The sequence below is a fragment of the Python bivittatus genome, unplaced genomic scaffold, assembly GCF_059951505.1.
Source record: "Python bivittatus isolate LINGU-HERP-01145 unplaced genomic scaffold, Pbiv_v1 ctg000980_np1212, whole genome shotgun sequence".
In the NCBI taxonomy this organism is placed as follows: domain Eukaryota; kingdom Metazoa; phylum Chordata; class Lepidosauria; order Squamata; family Pythonidae; genus Python; species Python bivittatus.
The window spans coordinates 28,499,027-28,518,052 of NW_028277125.1; the positions used below are offsets into that span (position 1 = coordinate 28,499,027).

Consider the following 19,026-nt stretch of genomic DNA (forward strand, 5'->3'; position numbering starts at 1 on the left):
AGAATAGCTGGAGGAAACACACATTTTTTTACCAAACTTGACTTTGGGGATTTTACATCCTGATTTGCATGAAAGAGGGGCATGAACATTTAACAGCATTTGACACCTATTACAGAAAGTTTGAATATATTGTAATGCAATTCAACTTGGCCAATTTTCCTGCAGTCTTCACGCAACTTACAAATCATACTGTTCCTGTTGGACACATTTCTAATACTTATCTGGCTAACCTGTTAATTTGTTCTGATAATCCAGATGACAGTTTTGCACACAGACTTCAAAGTCGCTGCTAACCCAACCTGAATGCTTAGTTGAAAAAAATATTCGTTTCATTGATCTGCTTTGGATACTGTATTTCCTTAGAAGGTATGCAAATAGATCCTCTTGTCTTGGGACCACCACTACCTTCACTTTCATAAACTTGCAGGGCTTCCTGGGCTTGCTAACTTCTACTGTAAGTTTGTTCCATATTTTACTGTTTTAGCTATACCACTCATGCAGTTGATAAACTCCCTTTAAGTGAGATTCTGATACTCAGCAAGGCTTCCTCCCAATCCATTTTCTGCCACCCAAATCCCTCCTTCCCTTTGTTATTAAAAATGATGCCTCAGATTTTACTCTGGAGGCAATGCTTTTACAGTCTGTGCTGGAGTTTGCAGGCAACCTGTTTCCTTACATATTTTTGTCTGGAAAACTTTTGCCGGCTGAGAGGAATTATGAAGTTTTAATAAAGAGCTTTTGCCATAAAGGAGGCCTTTCTGGGAGGAACAAAATAGAGTAAGAGTCCAGACTGATCACAAGAATCTGGGACAATTATAGATTTCCTAAAGATGCACTCAGAGCCAAGTCAGGTGGCTTTTCCTCTCCTCATTGTAACTTTCATATCTCCTTTATTTCTAGCTCATAGAATAAGCAGTCTAATACTTCACGTCACAACCAAGGATACTTTGTACCCTACAGCCTCCCGCTCACCCCCATCTGTGCCCAGAAAACTTTGCATCCTTCCCTACAGCAACTTCCCTGTAGGACACTGAGAGTGGGAAGGGAAACACTCTCCCTGACTGATCAAATCTACCTGCTTTGGATGCAGGTGGTCCTTGACTTATGACAATAGGTACCAGAAAATTTGTTGTTAAGCAGTGCGGTTGTTAAGCAAAGCATCATATGACCGCACCCAATTTTTCAACATTTTTTGTGTTGGTCGTTAAGTGAATCACTGCATTCATTAAGTGAATCACGTGGTTCCCCATTGATTTTGCTTGTCAGAAGCCAGCTGGAAAGGTCACAAATGGCAATCATGTGACCCCAGGATGCTGCAGCCATCATAAATACATGCTGGTTGCCAAACGCCTGAATTTTGATCACATGACTGCAGGGAAGCTGTGATAGTTGTATGTGCAAGGACCGGTCATAAGTCACTTTTTTCAGTGCAGTTGTAACTTTGAATGGTCGCTAAACAAATGGTTGTAAGTCAAGGACTATCTGTAATTTGGGCTACTGTGTTTCCTCAGAACAGGGACTCCCTTCAGCCTCAGATCTATTCTTTCACCATATAGTTGTGATAGAATGGACTTATGAAGGCCATGCTCAGGGAGATAAGCATGTTCTTAGCCCCCAACAGGAGCATGGGAAGTTCAAGATGAGGCTGGCACCTCCCTAAGGAATTCACGGTGTTGTGGCGGGCTGGCTTGGGAACTTGGGTTCAGTCTGGTGAGATTCTGTCTTGAGGTGGAAGCTAATAAACGCAACAGAACTGTATTTGCATTGTCTCATGGAGTTCTTTGGGCTGAACCTGACAATAGTACCAAGACCTGCCAAATCATTTGAATTTAGATTGGGGCTCACAGTTCATGCTCATTTTAAGAGTTTTTTTTTTAAAAAAAAATCTGCACTCAGTCGTTACCGACTCTGCAGTGACTGCTTTTGGACGAGTCCTTTGCAGTTTTCAAGGCAAGGTGTTTTGGAAGTGGTTTGCCATTGCCTCCTTCCTAGAGCAGAGCCCAGCTGGCGAGCGCAGGAGGCGGGGTTTCTGTTGCTTCGTGCCTTTTTCGGGCGAGAGTGGCTTCCGTGCTACCGGCAACTGCTCCCGACTCCTTTTGCAAGGCGCCGCCAGCATTTTTCCTCCCACCGGAGTGAGAGTCCCCATTTATCTACTCACGTGAGTTTTCGAACTGTTGGGTCGACAGGAGCTGGGGGACGAAGCAGGAGCTCACTCTCCTGCAGGAAGGCTGGGCTTGAACCGCTGAAGTGTCGACCATTTCTGGCCGGCAACTTTCAGCGTCATTAAGCCACTGCGCCACCACGTCCCCCTTTAAGAGTGTTTACACTATCCTGAAATATAATGCTCAAAGACTCCCCTCTATCAATATCCAAAGAAACTTCTTTAGACACCTTATTATAGATATTTAATGAACTTATTTGAGAAATATGACTTGGAATAAGAATACCTAAATTGTTAATACGTTCAGTATATGTTTTTGTGTGCGTGTGAGAGAATGACAATAATTATTTAGTGTATTAATAAAAAAACTTTGCCTATTAGCATCAATTCCAACTTAGACCAATTTATAGAGTATTCTGCATTTCACCCAAAAGGTATCCCACAATTTGAGTTTTAGATGGATATTGGATTTTTACTTTTAGACCTCAGCTTTCCTTTATTTTTTGTTTATACCATTAGTCTGTTCCCATCCACTGGCACTATTTATACATACAACATCTACTGATATCTCAATTCAGACCAGCAGCAGTATGGTTTGTTTTTAGTTTAGCATGCTGTTTGAACCTGACTAGTGTGGTTTATGAACTAGGTCTATGAAGCGCTTTGGATTTGAAGAGAAATATGTGCTTTTGAGCACCCAGGAGCACGAATATAGCACTTGCCAGTAATGCCTTAAAGCAGTTGCATCTTTTCTCAGATTTACATGGCTGGCCTCTGCAGCTGCCATGTGATTCCATAAACAAAAAAAGTTGGAACTGCAGTAGGTGGGATCTTCACACTCCTTATGCTCCAAAGGATTATTTTGCCTTCAAATCCAAAGTGCTGCCCAAACCAACTATAAACTACACTTTAAGTGTTAGAATGATATGTGAATGATATATAATTTATTCAACAAACCATGGTTTAACAGTATGCAAACCCAATTAAAAATTGCATCCAGCATCTCTACTACACTTCTAATAGGCCTTCTACAATGAGAGTGTCTTGTCTTCTCTTCCCTCATGAATGCCTTTAAAATCTAATCTGCAGGTCTATGGGACTCTCTGGGACAGATTTTGGAGGAAGTGCCACAGGAGGAAAGATAGAATCACTCTTTCATCAGCAGAAGTTGCTCCTCTTATATTTTAAATGAAGATAACCCATTCTATTTGTATGTCCCATTAGCAAACTTGTTCAATTTTAGACCAGGAATACAAATAAGAACTCCAGCAGTATCTCAATCTAATCTTTTTTTTTTGGAAACCAATGGCTGAGTACCGGAAAGTCCCATGCCTAGTTTGGTATGAAAATCATATTGCTTATTAGCCATGAAACATTCTGTAATACAGCTTCAGGTACAATAATTGCTTCCTAGGCTTATCTCTAGTATTTGGAAGAGGAAATTCATGAAGATTCACCTCAAGTTTCAGAAGTATTGTGATTGCTTCAAGCAATCATAGCAGCATCACAGAAGTCCCAACTCCAGTAATGTTCTGGAGTTTGTCACAGTTGGCTGTTAGTACTAGAGAAGAGGTGCACTTTTGTAGCTTAACTGTAATAGGTGCTTATATTCACGTAACTGAAAGGTTCATAGGTAGACAATAATAAGCAAATTGAGATGTAACATTATCAGTTTTTAATACAAAGTATGGCTTACATTGCGAAGAGAGGACTCTTTGGAAAAGACCCTGATGCTGGGAAAGATTGAAGGCAAAAGGAGAAGGGGACGGCAGAGGATGGGATGGTTAGATAGCATCACTGAAGCAATGAGCATGAAACTGAGCAAACTCAGGGAGGCAGTGAAGGACAGGAAGTCCTGGCGCGATATGGTTCATGGGGTCACGAAGAGTCGGACACGACTTAACGACTGAACAACAACAATGGCTTACATGTTTTAGTAGCTTCAGAATAGTACTAGAAGAAACAAAACCCTTTGTAAATAAATTATTTACAAATCAATCTATAAAAAAGAATTTTATTTTCATTCAAGAAAAATGATTATACACTGCACAAGTTTTTATATAATAAAACTGAAAATTAAACTATATTACACAGTGTCATTCAATTTTGTGCATGAGGATTTTAAGTATAACTAGATATTTATATTGAAAAGGTAAATTATTCTTCTACCAAATATAAAGTCAAATACTTAGAAAAGGCTTAACTTCCAAATGGGATATTTTATTAAAGGACAGATATATCAACAGCAAATATACTGAATAAAAGACTGGCACATGTAATTAATAGGATAAAGAACAAATAAAAGGACACTGAAAGAAACCCCCAAACATTTGTTTCTGTTATAGATTATCCTAGTCTTAAAAGTATAATTAGTTTAAAATTATAACACCAAGCAACCTACATCAACAGGAAAACATTAGGCATAATGTGCTTTGAAGTATATACTGCTAAGTTAAAGTAGAAAATGGTCATACTTGCATTGTTCCAGATCATCTAGCTGTATTTTTATTTTAAAAAAGTAGAATCAATATTTTCCTATTAAAAGGATAGTGGTCCTCTCTTTATAAACATTTTCTAGAAAATTAGGTAACAAAAAGATCCATTATAGTGCAAATAGGCCCCTTATGAAGAATACTACCTTATCATTCAATCTATGGTAGAATAGTACCATAGAGTACCATAGAATAGTAGTATCTGTGATATGGCAGTATTCTCAAGAAGAAAAGATTATTTTGCTGATAATGTTCCTTCTGATAAAATTATATTTTCTCTGGTTGATCTGGTTCTCTTGTCCATTTTATGTGAATATCAAACAAAATCATTATAGAATATTCTTATTTATGAGCCACTCAGGGTGAATCAGCATTTTAACACTACAGAATGGTGTTACACATTTTTTATACATTTATGAACGAACATGAGATTTATAACCCTGGCAATTTGTAACTCATAGTATGACTATGTCATATGTCAGGAAGTTAATACTCTTGCTTGGTGAATACATTTCTTGGTAAATTCACTGCTACTTAGATTTGGTAAAAATACTCATAAGGAGAAATTGTTTCACAGGCATAGGATATAAGACTCCTCCGTCTAATTCTTTTTTTTTAGGGATAGATCTTCTGATGTTAAGGTGGCCTGAGAACTAAAGTATGAGAAAGAAATACTGCTCTGTCAAATTGTGGGACAGAAATGTTAGGAATGTAAAAGAAAGGTACATAATAGATTTATAGCAAATGAAACCAAGAACCAAATGAGTTTTTATTATTCCATTCTTACTATATGACACTAATTTGGAAGGTGGGGGATGCTTGACTTTCCTTGATATTAGCAGCTGATTACAGCTGCCGTTTCCTGGAAGTTCTCATTTTATTTTCTTAGAATGCTATGGATATTGTGTCATTTCAGGCCATTGTAGGAAAAGAACAGCAACAGCTAGTAGGTTTCTCTATGAATGCATACGGTACAGTACATACATATTTGTAGCCACTGCTGATAACCCAGTGACAGAAAATAAAAGGTGGCTGCCACCTGCTGGCCATCGAAATAAGGTCCTAAGAAAGACATCAAAAGACAATAAAATGTGTATAATTTAAACAAATTTACTGAAAACAAATGAAGAATAAAATGAAATTTAAATGAAATGTTATTAAATGAAAATATATGGAATAATATAACAAAGATTTTCTCAGACATCTCTAATAGCTTATTTTAAGGTGGCCTCTATATTTATTCAAATCTTGCAAACAGATTTTTTTCCCTAAAAAACTAAACAAGACATTCAGCTTACAAAAAACCCTATATTTTTCAAAATGTTCTATCAGTTTGGAAAAACACTCATCTAATCAGACAGACTTCCTGATGAACCCGCTGATTTATTTCTCCTTCTTCGGAGTTGTAATTGCAGTTGAAGCTTGTTAGTGAAGAAGAACTGCTTCCACCCAATTTCTTGTGCCAGTGACTTCATTTCTGGAGTAACTGTGCCCAATAAATCTTGCACGATCATTTCCCATAGTTTGTCAGAGTTGCACAACTATTTGTAAAAGAAATAAAAAGCATTCACAATTTAAACACTGAGCAGATAAAAATAAGTCTATTCTATTAGAAGCAAATGGATACTGGGATTGGATTTCACTGGGCTGTTTGAGTTCCAGTATTTGCAACAGTTTTTTCCAAAAAATGAATGAGACAATTGCATAATAATGTTCATAGCCATAATTTATAGTACCTACTATCAAATCTGCATTTTAAAAGCAATTCAAACACGACTTAGGAATCGTCTTTTATTTCCATTTTATTACTGTAGTGAAACTGTGCCTGCTTCAGTTTTTTCATATTTTTATATACTCCTTAATATATTTAATTAATATTTTAAAAAGTGAAATAAATATGCTTTCTCCAATCAAGGCATTACATCTACCTTACTTAACATGGGAGAAGAGGTTTCATTCTGCTTATATTAGATAATGGTCCATAATGAAGCTCTGCTATCACCATTTCCTTTTTTCTCTCAAATAAGACTGACAAGGCTTAGAGAAAGCATGCCATGTCAGCTTATTTTTTAAAAAAATAACATATGACTTTATATCAAACAAATATCCATCTCTTTGCAGCTGGTCATGCAATGAAGACACAAAAAACAGAGGGATGGGTATCTTTTCCCTACTTCTGATGAAATGTTCCAGAATTTCCTTGTGCCTTGTTAATTTCATCAGCTCAGAAGGAAAGAGTTAGAACCAGGAGAAAATCTTCATATGTGCAACGGACAAGGCTATCTCACCCCAATTACTATTTAAGAAGGAAACACCTTAATTTGGGAAAACAGTGACTCCCAAATCTATACAATATTATGCAAGAAATGACAGGAAATGATAAAATATGCTTCAGGGAGAACTTAATACATCTGGTTTTAAAACAGACCAGATTGCATGACATACTAAGCCACTTTGCACACTATTATCTTACCTCCCATTCATGGTGGCCTTTAATCAAAGTCCTGAATTACCTAAGGTTTATATTGTGCAAACCTGGAACTGCCATTTCCACTGAGCAGAAACTAATATCTGAAACCAGAGTTAATAGCTGGTTTCAAACTCAGGTTCCTGGAAATTGGACATGGTAGTTGTTCCAGGTTCACATAACATGCTATGAACTAAAAGACTGAAATATGATTACAGAGACATCTTCCATTGCTATAAATTGATTTTTGATATTTATTTATTGAATTTGTAGGCTGTCTCATTCCAGATGATTCTGGGTGGCTTTACAAAATGAAAACAATAACACAATACAAAACATCCACATCAATAAAAGTAGTGACCATTCAGGGAGCAAAAAAACCCCTCCATTCATATTCTTCATAATTCATGGAGCCTGCACAATCCATCTAACCCTGTGGGAAAAGCCAAGTTTATAAAGAGTACATAAAGACAGGCAAAGTGGGAGCCATGTGGATCTTTAAGGGGATATGGTTCCTGTGACAAAGAAGGTCCACCTTCTGGGTTCCACAAAGTAACATTGCTTAACTAAGGGGACCCAAAGCAAGCCAACTTTGTCAGAACACACAGGATGAGAAGATCTTATGGGAGATAGGTTGTCCTTTAGAAAGTTAAGTCCCATGCCATGCAGGGCTTTATAGGTAATAACCAGCACCTTAAATTGTACCTGGAAGCTAACTGGAATCTGATGAAGTAAGCTGCAGCTCACAAAAGTGTTAATAAAATTTGTTAGCTGGAAAAGGTGTTACCAGACTCCTCCTGATTTTAAGATTTTATGGTAATAATAAAAATAATAAAATCACTAGCAACTAGCTGAGCTGGGCTATTCTCACGGAGAAAAACAGGAATTAGACAAGAGCAGAAATCTGTGGCCCTCCATATATTGCTAGATTCCTATGTCATCTAATATGGGCAATGGTCAGGAATGATGGGGATGTGGTTCAATAACAGTTACAAATTCCTCACACCTGAATTTAAGTTTGGGCCTAAACAGTGACTAAGATGCTATGCCGATAAGAGTTACTAGCTGCCATTAGCAAAAGGATTCAGATTCTAGAGACAAAGCAGGAAAACTAATTTAATGAAGAGAGAGAGAGAGAGAGAGAGAGAGAGGAGACAAATACAAGAAGGTGTAAAGTATAAGACAAGTAGGAATGGATCAGCATAATTATAGGATGAGATGCTGAAGCTTGAAGGTAGAATCTGCATCTGCACAGAGAAGGAAAAGTGGAAAAAAGAATGGGTGATAGGAGACTGAAGTTAAAAAGTTGTTCAACACCAAAGCTCAGAAGTTGGCTAGGATTAAAATAACCATGAAATAAAGAGAGATTCCCAATGTGAAGTAACAGTTTTCCTTAGCCAATGATAGAAGTTACTTAATCTTGGATCTCATATTGGAAACTAGCCTTTCTGACTGATACTTTGTCAGTATCAATCAAAACCATGTTTCAAAATGAGGAAGGTAAAATAAGATGGTATATGCAAGTCAGCATTAATGTTATAATGGAACTGTATTTTGATGAAAATTGTTAATATGGTTATTAAGCAAGAATGAAAATAAATAATCAGAACAAATGTGCAGAACTAGAAATAAAACATTTGTATATATAGTTAAATCAAGTTTCCATCATAAGTGGTTAAAACTTAATTAGCCAAGAGTCAAGAAGTGATCAAATTCTTGAGTGACGTTCAAAAGTATCATGTATAATTAAAATAATATATGCTACAAGAAATAATAATAGAAAACATCCATCAATTTACTATCCCCTTCACCTGGGGATAAACCTTATTAAGATTCAATGGTACTTATTACTTAATAGATTAATATGGGTTTACTTTGTAAAACTAACTTTTTCTCTTGAACCTTTGTCAATATTCTAAAATATTATTTTAGTATGCTTACTAAAAAGAATCAAAATTAAATTCTTTTAAAGAATGCAATGCCATATTTCTACTTTATATTAGGTTTAAGCTCCCTCTACTGGCATTTTGTTTAACAATTTTAAAATTTAGAGACAATAAAAATTGCAATGTACTTTATTATTATAAGAGAATAGTGAGGGATGCGAAACATTCCTGGTTAACTGGCCAGATGAAATGCAGATGTACAATATATTACTAATAGTAGTATCTCATGACAGTGTGATGCAGTTAAATTTGTCAACCCAGATGGAGGTATATAACATAGGGAGGAAGAAGTCACTGAGGTATGCAATCCAAATTTAAAAAGTATAGTCTCCTTTGAATCACAGTTGAATACTAGTGACTTCCTATAGAAGGGGTTTGCCACTTCCTCTTCCTGGATGCTTTTCAACTTCCCAGTCTAGCCTACAGCCCTGGCATTTCTTGCTGGTCTTTCATCAAAGTACTAACCAAACATGAAGTCAGTTTATTGGATGGACTTTGAACAGTACAGCTACCCATATTCTGGTCCATCCATTGCTGAATAATATAAATATTAGATCTTGCCCCCCACCCCAAATAATATTATTGATATTATATACAGACACAGACAGAGGACAGCACTCCACAATTAGCTTGGCAATTTGAAGTGTTAACATAAGACTTCAAAGGTACTTAAGTAGAGAAATCAGGGCATCATAAACCTTTACAAATGTAGTATTTATGCAGAAACAAAACTAAAAGGTAACATATTTCAAGTTCATTTTTACCGTTTCAAATCTGTGTGATACTTGAGAAAGCCTTGCAATGTCTTCAAGATCCAAATAAGACATGATGTACAGAAGCAATGTATCAGGCAGTCGCACCAGGAAGTCAAAATTACCTCGGCACAAATTGAAGATATGCTCCAGAGTACTTCCTCCAAACACAATGGCTATCTGAACTGCAATTTTAGAAAAGACAACTAAGTCAAAGAAATTTAAATAAGACCAACTGATATTAACAGCCAGGTTTATTGTTTGAACTATAATTTAGGCAGCATTATGGAATCCTTCATATTTTCATTGCTTGAGTTGTTGAACTCCTTTGAGAATCAATGCTATAACAGAGTTCCCCAACCTCATCCTCAACTGAGCTGGGATGAAAAATCCCAGAATTCTCAGCAATCTGGGGAAAGCCATCATATAACAATAGTTATTCGTCTTTCCTATTCATTACTAGGGCTGTACAAGGCATTTGAAAAGGCCATCTTGTAATCTGCCATTGCACAAGTGAAGCACCTTTCCTTAAAGCATTACAGCAGCCTTAGTTAGCCCTTGAAAGATTTGGTTCAAAGTCCTTCCCTGGTTATTTTTGTATATGTCTGCATGCAGAGACAATGCTTCCACTGGGCTGCCAGCAAAGCATTTTCCTACCACTTTTATTTCAAAAGTTCATTTTTGTCCATAAACGTATACTAAGAAGATAGTAGCAACTGTGTGTGTCAGAGAAAAGCATTATTTGGCTACTTTCCTTTAGCATAATATATGGGAATACTTTTTTTTTTTTGGCCAGCAGATTCCACATCTGCCAAATCTGCAAAAATTTTAAAGTCTGTTTCTAAAGCTTAGCTTGTGTTATTCAGTTATGTGTTAAAGAGAACATGAAGAAATAACACATATATTTCACATAGATATGAGTGAATCTATGTATGAAAGACATGTTTGGCTAGCATCAATTTATATTTTGCTGTTGCATATAGCCATAATTCTATGTAAAAAGGAGAAAATCTGTAGCCAGTTTAATATGTTAGTCTTGAGGGTGCTATTAATACTCTTAGAAATGAGACAGCAGGAACTGTGAACCAGCATTATAAGAAAAAATAAATGGGAAGAGCACTGAATGTCATATTGTATGTATTAATTAGAATTAATTAAACCTGACCCAGTGCAATTATTTGAAACAAGCTCAAGACTGAAAAAGCTGTATGGGTGATAAGAGATATATAGCTGTAAGAGGCTTATAGCTATGAAAGTTCATTTTCAGAGGTAGCATTACTCTATTATTAATAGATGATGGGGTGAAGGTGGGGGTAGAATCATTGGTTACTTCACTTTTATTCCACTCATTTATTTATTTACTAAAATTGGTAAACTCTCTGAATGGCTTACAATTACATAAATGAGTTAACTATCAATTAAAACAGTGCACAAAAAAGCAATAAAATTAAAACTAAAATCCAAGCATGAGCTGACAGCCCCAATGTATTGCTTCCTATGCCCCCAAAGCTCAGTGGAAGAGCAGTGTCTTAACTGATTTCTGGAAGATTAAAGGGAAGGGGACCAATCTGACTTCGAGGGACAAGCTCCTCCATACAGCTAGGATGGCTATTGAGGAAACATGTTTTCAGACCCCTTCCTTCTAACTTCACACAGGGGGGTGAGATTCTTCAGCTCAGCTTGCACATTTGAGATTCTATGTGGAGGAAATAGTCCTGCAGGTAACAAGGATGTGCAAGTGGCAGAGCTCATCCTGCAGGGAACAATGTCCATTTTCTGGGAGGCTACATACTCAAAAAAAAAAAAAAAAATTTAGATGACCTTGCAAGACATCACCTAGGTCATCTCACCCAATTCTGCCCACAGGGTATCCGAGCAAATGTCAGCAAACTATGTAGGAAAAAGTCACAGTGGCTTGTAGTGATATCTTGATGCTTGCCCACTCTCAACAGGGTGCATATCACATTGAAGAGAGGTGCTAGATGATATTTCACAATGCAAGAAGTGCAGAGAAGTATTGTTTCTTCACTGCCCTTATTGCCGTACTGTATCCAAACCTTAATCTGTATTTGTGTTCAGGCTTAGTCACTACTTGTTTCCCACCATTGAAGCTCCAGGTTTCTCTTCCATTCTTTTATATTACAGAGCTCCTTAGTGAATGAAGGAATTTCCTGGGGCTGACAGGCAGGGAGAAGCTCTGAGTTCCAGAGACTGACCAAGTATGTGGATAAACTACTTGCCAGTTCAATGAGAAAATCCCCAAGAAACCTGAATGATTTCCTGTAGGAAACTATTTAGATCCACGTGGGGTGGCAATCAAATGTGCCTTCCACCTTACAGAGGTTAGTACTGCCAACAAGCCTCATAACTGACTTAAGATTGCTCTGTCTGTAAGCAATCTGGAATCACTGATGAACTCAAACCTGAAGATATACCCTAACTTTTAGATCCTTCTGGATGATTTTCAGGATATACTGCTGTTCATATATGCCCATACAGCTTTCTGGGAGCCTATAGACTGATAGGGATAAAGGGACATTTTTGCCCCACCCTAATTCCCTCATAAAGTTGCCCAAAAGGATTAAGATTACAATGTATGGCACTCCATTTGTTTTCATTATTACACTTTCCAAGATTATCACTATGCAAAAATAACTGATATCGTATTTACACATTTGATAGAAAACAAAGTTGCCACACAGATGAATTCCATTTCAATAAGCTACAATAAGATACAACATAGAGTTGGATTCAGATATTGTCTTTCTACTAATGGAATCCTCCCAACAAAGTACTTCTGACAAAATAGTCTCATTATGTCAGAGGATTACTGTACGGATGCAACCCATATTTAAATATTTTCTTATTGACAATACAGAATGGACTCAACTTTGAAGCACATGCCTACGTGTGCATACACACACAGATATTATGGAAGTACTGCTGTGTACAGAATCATGCATTTTCACAAAATTCAGTCATACCTAGTACAAAATTATTTTAAATAGCATGCCAATACCCTGTAAAATTGGAAACAACATTACTGGTATTATTATTCTCGTGATTGTTTCTCATGGTGTGATGTTCATTTGCCATTACAAACATTAAAAAACCATTATCAGTTCCTCACTATTTAAAAAGTTTATTTCATAAGCATTTTGCACCTCACATAATGTTTTTCTGAGAAAAATAATGACTGGCATTGTCACAGGTTCTTTTTTAACTGTACTCAGTTAGATTGACCCAGACTCTAAAGAGCCACAAAAGCACTAGACCCTGGTTAGGCAGTTTTTATATCTCCCTATAAGGGTTGGGGAGATGTTTTATTTTGAGAAAAGAAAAAAAAATCCAAAATATAAAACTGACATGTGAAACTTACAAATCTAAATGCGAGTGCTTTATATTTCCTCTATCCTATACTCTAGTCTATTGCTATTATTTCTATATTACTCTGCTAATTACTATTACTATAACAATTATTATACTGTATTACTATTCACTTACTACTACAATATTTCCTCTATACTCTACTGTATAACTATTCTCTTATGATTACAATATTTCCTCTTTACTAATATTATACGACACTGTATAGTATTACTATTATATAGCAAATCCTGTTCTGCCTTCCGCCTTAATTCCTCTGTCCTGGAATTCTTCTGCTTTTTGCTTCTCTGTTACTGGCCAGCATGCAGGGTACTTGCACCTTTCCACATTGTGCTTTGCCTTGCTGTGCCTCTGTACTTCTTTTTCCTCTGGACCATCCACTCCCTTTGAAGGAAAAACACCTTCTTTTGTTCAGCTGCTTTAGTCCTTTTTGCTGGTGGCTTCAGAGCTTCCAAAACATGCATCTCCTCCCCTGTTTCAAGGTTGCGGCTTTACTGGCAAGTCTGCCATGCTGACACTGGGGAGAAGGCGCCAATGGGAGGGAAAGAAAGCAGCACAGGTACCTGCAATTTTTCTAAGCAGCCTGCTCTTCCACAGGCATACAATGCTTTGACAAATCTAATTTTATCTTTTCTTGAGGAGATAAAAAATAAAAATATTATGACAGCATGTTTGTGAATGCCCCCCAACATTACAATGGAACTGGGGAAGGGTTGCATAAAAATGACTAATGCTGTATTTGCCTAGCTACCATCTTTTTGGGACTAGCCTTCAGAATATCTGTCCATCTTCTTTTACTTTAGTCCAGTTGTAGTTACTGTAGTGTCTGCTTGTCTTGGAAAAAAATTAATAAAGGCCTTGATACTCTTCACTGAATTCTGTCACTATATCCTTGTCTAAATATAAGGCCTGCAGAATTTCCAATATTGTTGTGTGAGTTTGAAAAGCTTACAGTCGTGTGAAAAAGAAAGTACACCCTCTTTGAGTTCTATGGCTTTACGTATCAGGACATAATAAAAATCATCTGGTCCTTAGTAGTTCTCAAAAGTAGGTAAATACAACCTCAGATGAACAACAACACATGACATATCACACCATGTCATCATTTATTTTACAAAAAGAAAGCCAAAATGGAAAAGCCATGTGTGAAAAACTAAGTACACCCTTACTGCTTCCATAGGTATGAAGAGGCTAAGTAGCAGCCAGGTGCTGCTAATCAAATGCCCTTGATCAGCTGATCATCAGCAAGTGTGACTACCTCTAGAAAAACCGAAGTTTTAGGAGTTTGCTGGTCTTGAGCATTGAGGTGTGTGTTAATGCAAGGCCAAAGAGTAAAGACATCAGCAATGATCTTAGAGAAGCAATTGTTGCTGCCCATCAATCTGGGAAGGGTTACAAGGCCATTTCCAAACAATTTAAAGTCCATCATTCTACAGTGTGGAAGATTATTCACAAGTGGAAAACATTCAAGACAGTTGCCAATCTTCCCAGGAGTGGACGTCCCAGCAAATTCACCCCAAGGTCAGACTGTGCAATGCTCAGAGAAATTGCAAAAAATCCAAGAGTTACATCTCTGACTCTACAAGCCTCAGTTAGCATATTAAATGTTAAAGTTCATGACAGTACAATTAGAAAAAGACTGAACAAGTATGGTTTGTTTGGAAGGATTGCCAGGAGAAAGCTTCTCTCTAAAAAGAACATGGCAGCATGGCTTAGGTTTGCAAAGTTGCATCTGAATAAATCACAACAAGACTTCTGGAACACTGTCCTTTTGACAGATGAGACCAAAGTGGAGATGTCTGGCCATAATGCACAGCGCCACGTTTGGTGAAAACCAAACAAGCATATCAGCACAAACATCTCATACCAACTGTCAAGCATGGTAGTGGAGGGGTGATGATTTGGGTTTGTTTTGCAGCCACAGGACCTGGGCACCTTGCAGTCATTGAGTTGGCCATGAACTCCTCTGTATACCAAAGTATTCTAGAGTCAAATGTGAGGCCATCTGTCTGACAGCTAAAGCTTGGCCGACACTGGGTCATGCAACAGGACAATGATCCCAAGCACACCAGCAAATCTACAACAGAATGGCTGAAAAAGAAAAAAAATCAAGGTGTTGCAATGGTCCAGACCTTAACTCGATTGGAATGCTGTGGTGGGACCTCAAGAGAGCTGTGCATAAACAAATCCCTGCAAACCTCAATGAACTGAAGCAATGTTGTAAAGAAGAGTGAGCCAAAATTCCTCCACAACAATGTGAGAGACTGATAAAGTCATACAGAAAATGATTACTTCAAGTTATTGCTGCTAAAGGTGGTTCTACAAGCTATTGAATCATAAGGTATACTTAGTTTTTCACACATGGCTTCTCCATTTTGGCTTTCTTTTTGTAAAATAAATGATGACATGGTGTAATATGTCATGTGTTGTTGTTCATCTGAGGTTGTATTTACCTACTTTTGAGAACTGCTAAGGACCAGATGATTTTTATTATGTCCTGATACATAAAACCATAGAACTCAAAGAGGGTGTACTTTCTTTTTCACATGACTGTATATTTGCTTCTCATAATCAACTTTTCAATACAACTGATTTGGTGAAACAACATATCCCTTCTTTTTATGCAATCCACATTAATACTATGAATATTGGGGGGCAGGTGCGATATGAGTAACAGAGACCTCACTTTGTTCAAAATCCAGAAAATGGCTATATATTTGTTCATATATTTCTCATATAATATTGCTTAAAACTAGAATACTGAACTCTATGTTGCTGCATGTAATGCAGAATGATTTGAAGTGTATATTTTTTCTCTCTTCTTCGTGTATGGCGCTTTGTGAGGGCATAATCTTGAAATATATATTGTTCGTACTGACGGTATTATATGAATTCATATTATTACATTGTAATTGTTAATGCTTTTGTTTATTTTGTTGCTTGCCTACTGTATGCTACCCAGGGTCACAGTTATTTGAGTTGTCAGCCATATAAAGCTCATAAATGAATAAATAAATAAAATGAGTAAAACCAGTATTTTCCTCATATTAATTAGTTCTTGGTTGGAAAAAAAAACACCACAGCACTTGTCTAGTTTCCTCAGTAATAGGTCTTCTAAACTTTCCAAGACAAATCTGAATACTCTGATTCATCTAAATGTTATGCATGTTTTTATCAACTGTAAGTAAATAAGATCAGCACATATAACACCTTTTCTCCGTGAGCTGCATTGGGTGCCAGTTTGCTTCCAGGTCCAATTCAAGGTGTTGGTTATCATCTTTAAAGCCCTACATGGCATTGGTCCAGGGTACCTGAAGGACTGTCTCATCCCCGTTAAATCAACCCGTCCCACCCGGTCACGCAGAGAGGGCATGCTACAGACCCTGTCTGCAAGAGAATTTCATCTGACCGGGTCCAGGAGGCGAGCCTTCTCTGCAGCAGCCCCTGCTCTTTGGAGAACACTTCCCCCAGAAGTCAGGTTAGTCCCCTCCCTTTTAGACTTCAGAAAAAAACTGAAGATCTGGTTTTGTCATCATGCATGGGGTGGGGATGGGAATAGTCAGTTTTGGGGTTGGCTGGTTCCCTAGTCTTACCTTTGACCAATATTATCTGGTCACAGGCTGAAATAATATCACCATCTCTTGGATGTTATTGTGTTTAATAATTGTATTTTATATTTGTATTATTTATGTTTTTACTGATTTTAAATTGTTTTGTTGTGAACCCCCAAGAGTCCCTCCTTGTGGGGGAGTTGGGTGGTGATATAAATTTGACATATAAATAAATAAATTAATTAATATAACACATTTCAAATGTACTATACATTTGGGGAATGTAATCGGGAATATAAATTCATATTTTGAGGGAAATAAATTATGAGGACTATGCAGCACTTCAGCTTTCAATCCAAAAAAATGGCTTTGGAGTGTATGGAGATATGAGGACTGCAACTCAAACAGCTGAGGTTTTTCTTGGGATTGCAATTCTTGGAAAAGATGTGACTGTTTCAAAGAGCTGCAGATGGGTGCTATGATTGCATCTAGCACACACTAAAGCAACTTTTTAGAATCAAATCCAAAGCACTGTAGAGCACTACAAATTCTACTTCCACTTCAAGAATATATTATTTTTCATTAAGTTTCCTAAAGAGAGTAACATAAGGGAATTTTCGCCATCAGTAAATAAGAATCTTGAAGAACACTGGAACTCTTCAAAACTAGGATTAGTTCCTCCACATGTTGGTGAATATTATTAATGCATTTTCACATAAATTGGAGTTTACATGTTCAAAGTGGCTGAATAGGAATCTATAAGGTTATTCCCCATGCCACAAATAATGGATATTTAGCCTCAATTTTAACACTTTTTTTTGAAGAAGAGGTCAGATTATTAAGCACTATATTATGCCTTCACATTTTGTCATGAAAATAAGATATTGTTCCAGAACTGAAAAGCTTAGTTTTATATATAACTATTAAAGATAGGACTTATCACATTTTTTTCAAACATTCATTTTCTTCAAAGATTAGTACGCTCTTTGAGCTAAGACTACATTCACAGTATTCTACTTTGGAGGGAGGGGTCATCCAAGAAATCTTCATGAGATTCTTTGAGTTCTCCAGGTTTTGCTTCACGGAATTCACTCCGAAGAGAAATTTTCCACCACCTGAAAATTACCTATGAATGGAGAATATTGACAAGTATTTAGAGAAATTATTTAGACAGAACAATTAGACAGCTGGTATAGTGGTTAAGGAGCTGGACTAGGAATGGGGAGACTCAGATTCTAGTCTTCCCTTAGGCACAGAGGTTTTTGGGCCAGTCATTTCTCTCAGCCCTAATCAGCATCAGGCTGTATGACAAGCTGACTGAACATCCCCCCACCCATTTTATCATGTATTGATAAGCTTCACTGCAAGAACAAGGCAAATCTATGCAAAAAGCAGAGCCTGCAATTAAGTAGGACAGACACTTAGAACATTAACATTTAGATAAAATAATTCAGGATGAACATCAATAAATATTTGGGAATGTAAAGCCTCTAACTGGCTTACTTCTGAGAAAACATGCAAGAGAAAACACACAACTTCTTTACAAGTAATCTTAGATGATTTTGCACAAATAGTTTGGCTATGTTTGCACATCACACTTATCCATAGTTTATTAATGATTTACTCAATCCAATTTTGTGGGTTCACATAACACACTAAACCACAAAGTAGCTACATGGGCTGGGTTTCCATTAAGCCAAAATATGATTGGGTAATTTGTGATTCAGTGGTAACAATTGGGTAATATGTGATTTGAGTACTTTGGGATTAATTTGTCATGTGACCATAAACATTATTATTTTCCATATATATATATATATACTGTTTATACACACACACACATATGCACATACACACACACATACATGTTTAACATACAGTTAATTCAACTTTGCAGGTGTTTGCATCAAAAAAAATAACAATTCATATAATTTCAGAGTGAATGCTCTGGAGGCCCAGCTATTTGACACACATTGTAGGACTGGGGCTGTCCAATTCCTTCCTTCCTTCCTTCCTTCCTTCCTTCCTTCCTTCCTTCCTTCCTTCCTTCCTTCCTTCCTCCCTCCCTCCCTCCCTCCCTCCCTCCCTCCCCCTTTTTTTTTTTAACCAACAGACTTCAAATGCTGATAAAATATTTTTGGGAAGTTCAGTTACAACAGTGGCTTTTCATGTGCTGTTTAGGAAATTTGAGCTTAAAAACTCCCTACAAAGAATCAATTGCGTAGACATTACTTGTATTTTGAGAAGCAATGTACTTTGTTACATAGGAA

At 37.0% G+C, this 19,026-nt stretch overlaps 1 protein-coding gene across 3 annotated transcripts in view; it reads right to left on the reverse strand.

The window, feature by feature from the left end:
• Positions 1–4,142: 4,142 nt before the first annotated feature.
• FBXO36 (F-box protein 36) overlaps positions 4,143–19,026 on the reverse strand; it is a 42,746-nt gene continuing 27,862 nt past the window's right edge. Inside the window, exons 2-4 of one of the 3 annotated variants that reach the window (XM_088132169.1) lie at positions 17,774–17,882; positions 9,831–10,003; positions 4,143–6,194 (exon numbers count right to left, since the gene is read on the reverse strand). In XM_088132169.1, coding sequence (XP_087988295.1) covers positions 6,003–6,194; positions 9,831–10,003; positions 17,774–17,882 — 474 coding nt within the window. In that variant the 3' untranslated portion in view covers positions 4,143–6,002. Of the gene's footprint in view, positions 6,195–9,830; positions 10,004–13,524; positions 13,804–17,773; positions 17,883–19,026 lie in introns of those variants that run through there. The other 2 variants (XM_088132170.1, XM_007422866.3) reach the window with 2 other exon arrangements.